The 6,419-nt window shown below is 53.9% G+C and overlaps 1 protein-coding gene across 1 annotated transcript in view; it reads left to right on the forward strand.

The window, feature by feature from the left end:
• The first annotated feature begins 5,344 nt into the window (after window positions 1–5,344).
• The window catches only part of Pgbd5 (piggyBac transposable element derived 5), an 11,389-nt gene continuing 10,314 nt past the window's right edge, over window positions 5,345–6,419 (forward strand). Inside the window, exon 1 of the mRNA XM_013014576.1 lies at window positions 5,345–5,770. Coding sequence (XP_012870030.1) covers window positions 5,357–5,770 — 414 coding nt within the window. The 5' untranslated portion in view covers window positions 5,345–5,356. The remainder of the gene's footprint in view (window positions 5,771–6,419) is intronic.

Raw genomic sequence — 6,419 nt, forward strand, 5'->3', positions numbered from 1 at the left:
TCCAGGCTCAGAAGGAAAGAGTGGCTGTGATGGGTGGCACATGGGGCATGCCATTCGGCCACCATGTTTGTTAAAGTGTCCTGCTGGCTACGACGTGGGACCCAAGCCCAGAGGGTATCTTTGTGAGATAAATGTGAGCCAGGCTTTTCTGCCCCTAGTTCTGAATTCAGGGCAAAATTTGCACTAAGAAAGACCATCTCCATCGGGGGCTAATTCTGGTTCCGCTGTCAACTACCTCAGGGATGTCCCTTAACCCTCCGTGACTCAGTTTGCTTCTTGGATAAATGGGTCTAGTTACATTATAGATCTCATAGGGTTGATATCCAGGAACAAGTGGACTGGGTTATTATCGTTTAAAACTGAGCATACACTTACATATAAAAACACGCTGAGTTCTCTGTGTATGTTAAGATAAATGAGACAAACACAACTCATTTATATTTGTTGCTAAGGTTGCAAAACGTTTCTCATGGCTATACTCAATGGAGCTTCATCCCAGAAGTGTGGCCTGAGAAAAAAGGAAGAATTAAGGAGAAGGGTCAGGAGCTGCAGGTCAGAATGACCAGAGCCAGGGCACACCGTGCTGCTTTCACAGGCAGTAACCAGTCCCTAGTGCTGGCCTTTGTTCTTCTGGTCCCCCTTTCCTGCAGCACCCATCGGTATCAGCCCCGCTCCTCATGAGAGAGAGAACACTGAGGCCTGGGATTCATTATTCCTTTGCCCATGAGCAAGACATCCTGAGACTGCCTCCTCCACCCAGCTCCCTTTCTCTCATTTCCTCCTCTTGTTTTCCTCTCTAGCACGGAGTCGGGGGGTGGGTTCAGGGAAGCAGAGGGAAATAATTACATCCTGGAGAAAGCATCTCAGGCCCCACTTCTTTCTGGAAGAGCTACTTTGTGATGGTGGGTGGGTTGCCGGGACTGTAGGCTCACCAGACCCTGTGCCCACATCCTCTCTGTTCACCCAGCTGTGTGTGACCCTTGCCCTGTACCCAGATGTTCGGGGTGAGCAAGATTGCCTGGTGGTGAAGGGAAGGGGCTGGGCAATGGCCAGCAGGCTAGGCTGCATAGCTGTCAGGAGATGGCAGGTGGATTGTACCAGGGTGCCCTGTTAGACCAGCTTGTGCAGGGATGGGAACAGGATAGGATTAACAGAGGAGGCCTCACCATCCCACAGTGCCCATGTGGGAGCGAGTTCCAGCACTGGCCACATTGCACACACTGAGCCCCAACTTCTGGTCCAGTCCATGCCCTGATAACCTGGGTCGTGAAGGGGCTGGCAGGGGCGAACTGTCTGGGGCAAACTGTCCTTCCTGTGCTTGTCTCACCCGCACTTTCACATGGTTCTCAGTGACACCCTCTATATCACTGTCCCAGGAGCACCGTCAGCATGGAGTCTGGATGTTGCTGAAGTTGCCTCTTTCTGATCAGGGGCCTGGCTTGGGGAAGGTCTGCCCTTGCGTCTCCCAGGTCTGGCTTCATGTTGTGACATGGCCTTTACCTTTCTGAGTTGGGAGGAGCACAGATAGCATCAGGTGGACCACTGAACTGTGAGCCAAGATTAAACTAGGAGGGAAGTTACAGAACCCAGTGGCTCAGTGGCTGAAGTCCACGGAGGAGTGTGGACAGCTGTCAGTGGATGTGAGGCACTGGCCTCCTGGAGGGGAAAAGCTGTGAGAGCAGCTGCTTCATTTTGTGGAAGCTGAGGATTGGCTACAGCTAGCACCAGGAAGGCCAGTCTTGGCCATGTTCTGCGTTTTCCATTTATGGAATATAATTTCCAGCGTCTCAAAGGAGAGGAGATTCTTTGTGGTGGTGCAGGATATTCCAGTAATTTTTATACTTGTTTGGTTTAGCTTGGAGATAAGCAATTCCATTATTTTAAGCCTTTAATTTAAATAATTAATTGGTCTTCATCAGTATCACAAACTGCCGATAGTTTCTACAAAAAATGCTAGTTCACCCAAAACACCATTCTTGCCCTGAACATTTGCTGGCCTTTCTGATGTGTATGTGTGATGAGGGCGAGAGCTGGCCTCCATCCCAGGGCTGTGAAATCCATTGCAGGAGATCCAGAGCAGAGGCCAGGACCAGCCCTCTTCCATATGGAGGTCTGTGAGAAGCCTATGAGTTCTGGCCTCATCGGTACATAGAGGTGGTCTCCTGCCAACACCGCAAGGCCAGCAGCTTGGCCCTCCGGGGGAAGGAGGGAGGGAAGGCCAGGAGTGGTCCTCTGTGATCTACCCTAGTAGGGAGGAGAGAGCACTGCATGCTTTGCATAGCTGTGTGTGGAGGGCTGCCTTGCTGATGGTATAAAACAGCTCTACCCGTGTCCACTGCCGACTTCTCACTGGACCCCCGGACACCTGGAGCCTCCAGTTCCCTCTCCTCCACTGCACGAGTCCCTGACACATGTTCTTGCTGCCTGGGATACTCGCAGCTCTCCAATGGGCAGGTAACTGCTAACAGGTGGCCTTTGAAGCCCATCTTGTCTCACAGTTTCTCCAGGGAGCCTTCCAGATCCTCCTTCCCTTAAGGTCAGGATCTGCCGTCCCTCTTGTGGGCACGGCCTCCTTCAAGCCTGCTTCAAGCCTCCTTCAAGTCTGCTTGCCCCTGAGGGAAGCACTAGTCCAGTTCTTTGTTTCTGGGACCAGCATGGCTCTCCCGTGTCTATTGGTGGAGGGGCTCCCTGACTGTCCACTGGGTTTTGCTGCTTTTCTGACCAGGCCTCTGCCGCCGACTACAGGGGGGTGCTGTGTCTGCTCCCAGAATTGGGGATGAAGGGAAGGCCGGTGGAAGCCAGGCCCTGTGAGCCACAGCCGAGCACAGTGAGTGCAGCACTGGCCCAGTGGCCAGTTGGGACGCTGATGCCTGCAAGGCCCACTGTGTGGACGTGGCTGTAGATGCCACCACCCTAGGACCACGTCATTAAGTGGCCTGTGGTGTTGGAAGCTGGGGGCAAGAGCTGAGTGCCACCCCCACTCCCAACACAGTATTTCCTTTGCAGAGGCTGCTCTGAATTATTGTGCTTCCTGTGCCAGCAGTTATGGTGAGCTCCAAGCCAGCCAGCTGCGTCCTCTTCATGAAGCTATTGTCCAGGCCCCACTGGCTCTGGGGTACATCTGGACATATGTACCTAACTTTAGGAAGAGAAAGCTCCATTCCCCGTGGTCACTGTGGTCCAGCCATTCAACATTGCTTTCTCTCCAATGCTGTCATGTAGTTCATGGCTTCTCCCACAGGCCACTGTGGGCTTTGGAGTGGGTGCAGTGCTCTAAGCACCCCCCTCCCTTTCTGCCCCCCCCCGACACAGGGCCACATCTCAAGGCTAGCGATGCCCTGCACCAGGTCTGCCAGCCACCTTTCCAGTGTGGCTGGTGGCAGTGATTGTGGTGGCTGCCTCACTGTCTCAACAGGGAGAGGCTGTGGAACCCTTCAGCCAGTGTCAGCACCGCTGCAGAGGCCTTCACGCCTCCCCTTCCCTCCACGGGCACTGTCTGGGCATAGTGTGTCACATTGTTGACTTTAGTGTGCATTTTCTTTTTCTATGTACGTTTCCCCTGCCCATCCCACAGAGAAGAGCAAGCTAGGAGAGGTTAAGAAATTCACTGCCAGGCGCCGGTGGCTCACGCTTGTCATCCTAGCTAGGAGCTGAGATCTGAGGATCACAGTTCGAAGCCAGCCCAGGCAGGAAAGTCCGTGAGACTTTTACCTACAATAAATCACCAGAAAACTGGAAGTAGCACTGTGGCTCAAGTGAGCTGAAGAGTTCAGGGACAGTGCCCAGGGCGAGTTCAAGCCTCACAATCAATTAAAAAGAGAGAGAAATTTACCATGGCACAGTGAACTGGATTTGGGGGTCATTTCACCAAATCTCCTGCCTCTAAAATGCAGGCTATTATCTGTCTTCATTTTTCTTTTTTCTTTTTCTTTTTTTTGGTCGGTCATGGGGCTTGAACTCTGGGCCTGGGTGCTGTCCCTCAGCTCTTCAGCTTAAGGTGAGCGCTCTACCACTTGAGCTACAGCGCCACTTCCGGTTTTCTGGTGGTTTATTGGAGATAGGAGTCTCATGGTCTTTCCTGCCCACGCTGGCTTTGAACCGCGATCCTCAGATCTCAGCCTCCTGAGTAGCTAGGATTACAGGCGTGAGCCACCAGCGCCCGGCTCTATCTTCATTTTTCTGTAAAAACTCCAAATAGATTCCAAATCAGTAAGTAAAGTTCTAAAGAACACACAGATTTTATTAAAAGTTGTAGTGTAGACTTAAAAAGCAGAACTTGACCCTTACCAGTCTATATACGGTGAGCCTACCATGAATAGAATTGTAAGCCTGGCTCTTCATGTATCTAAGAGGGATGGAGTGTGGCTCACATGGTAGTGAGGTCTTGGCTTTAACCCCAGAACTGCAAGGCAAACAGCATAAGTGGTGATCCCCGGCCTAGGGTTTTTCAGCTTTTTGGTGGTTCCATAAGTTGTGTATTTCAGTGGAAACCTTGCCTCGGGTCTTGAGTTGGATCTAGTCCCTGGCCAGCGATGCGTGACAGGCCTTCCCTGGGCTGGCGGCAGCAGGCACCCAGCTAGCCCTGACACCCTGCGGTGCCATGGGAACCAACTTACTGGTGTCCTTCCATGTTGGGGTGCTTGCAGCGCTCCCACATCCATGTCGAGCCTGTGTGCCTGCCTGTGCGCAAAGGGGCCACATTCGACAGTAGTGAGACTTGCATACTGGTGATGTGAGCTCAGTGCTCCTGCAGGTGAACTTTCAAGTCAGTTCTAGAATTCCAGTACTGGAACACATAATGAAAATGAAAGTGGGAATCCCCCAGGGTATGTGTGTGTGTGTGTGTGAACTGTGTAGCTTTATGTCCAACTTTCTCTTGGGATCCTTGTTTATGAGGTGAGCCTGGTTTTGACAGAACTTGCATTCTGCCGGGGTTCTGAAAAGGCCCCTTGAGCTTCCTGTGTGGTGTGCGCACTGTGAGGGCTGGGCCTGTGCAGGGTGCTGTGGCCAGGCCTGGGAAGTAGGAGGGAGGACTCAGTAGATGAGAGACCTGGGTGCAGGAGGGCAGATTGTGGAGGACAGAGAGGTGTGGGGGAGAGGATGGCGAGGAGATAGAGTAGGCATCCAGGGAGACAGGGGCTGCAGAGCAGAGGGCCACAGGGTGGGATGGCAGGGGCTGGAGGACGGGAGGGTCTGTCCAGGCTTCTCCTGGATGACGTCTGGAGCCGTCTCCTCTGGAAGCTGGAGGGGAAGGGTGGCTGGGTTGGGCTGCCAGGGCACCAGCGCCTGCGTGGGGCGGGCGTGGTGACCGCAGGAGTGAGTGCTTTGTCTGTGGGTTTCAGGTCCAACCCGAAAGATGCCCCCTGGTGCCAGTGCCATGGACTTCTTTCAGCTCTTTGTCCCAGACAACACGCTCAAGAACATGGTGGTGCAGACCAACATGTATGCCAGGAAGTTCCAGGAGCGCTTTGGCAGCGACAGCGCCTGGGTCGAGGTGACACTGGCGGAAATGAAGGCCTTCCTGGGCTACGTGATCTCCACCAGCGTCTCGCACTGCGAGTCTGTCCTCAGCATCTGGAGCAGCGGCTTCTACAGCAACCGCAGCCTGGCGCTTGTCATGAGCCAGGCCCGCTTTGAGAAGATCCTCAAGTACTTCCACGTGGTGGCCTTCCGCTCCAGCCAGACCACGCCTGGGCTCTACAAGGTGCAGCCCTTCCTCGACTCCCTCCAGAACAGCTTCGACGCTGCCTTCAGGCCATCCCAAACCCAGGTGAGGCCCGCCCGGAGCAGGGGCATGGCCAGGTGCCCTGCCCCCGGCCCTGCCCTGGCTAGGAGAAGGGGCAGGACTTCGTCTGCCCCTGCTCTTCCTTTGCCTTGTTACTGTTGTCTCTTTGGAGGAGAGGGTAGCAATTGAGGGGGTGACCCACAGACCTGTCAGAATTCGGCTCTTGCGGGGCGTTCCAGCCTCTCTTCATCCTTCTGACCCTCCAGTTGTCCTTCCTCTTCTAGTGAGGCTTTTGTTCAGGCCAATGTAATCATCTCATCCTAACCTCTGAGTCTGAACTCATCTGGTGGTGGCAAGAGGGCTGGGGCCTTCTGGGGGGCAAAGCAGTGAGCTGGACCTGCAGTACTTCTCTGGTCCTGGCCGCTTAGAGCCCAGACAGAAAGTTAGCCGGACCTCATCTCAACGAACTGGCTGAGCATGGTCGTAGTGTTTGTACTCTGTAATCCCAGCTGTGCAGGAGGCATCATGGTACAAGGCCAGTCCTGTGCATAAAACACAAGACCCGGCCGGGCGCTGGTGGCTCACGCCTGTAATCCTAGCTACTCAGGAGGCTGAGATCTGAGGATCGCGGTTCAAAGCCAGCCCGGGCAGGAGAGACCGTGAGACTCCTATCTCCAATAAACCACCAGAAAAC

This window comes from Dipodomys ordii, unplaced genomic scaffold, assembly GCF_000151885.1.
Source record: "Dipodomys ordii isolate 6190 unplaced genomic scaffold, Dord_2.0 Scaffold24, whole genome shotgun sequence".
In the NCBI taxonomy this organism is placed as follows: Eukaryota; Metazoa; Chordata; class Mammalia; order Rodentia; family Heteromyidae; genus Dipodomys; species Dipodomys ordii.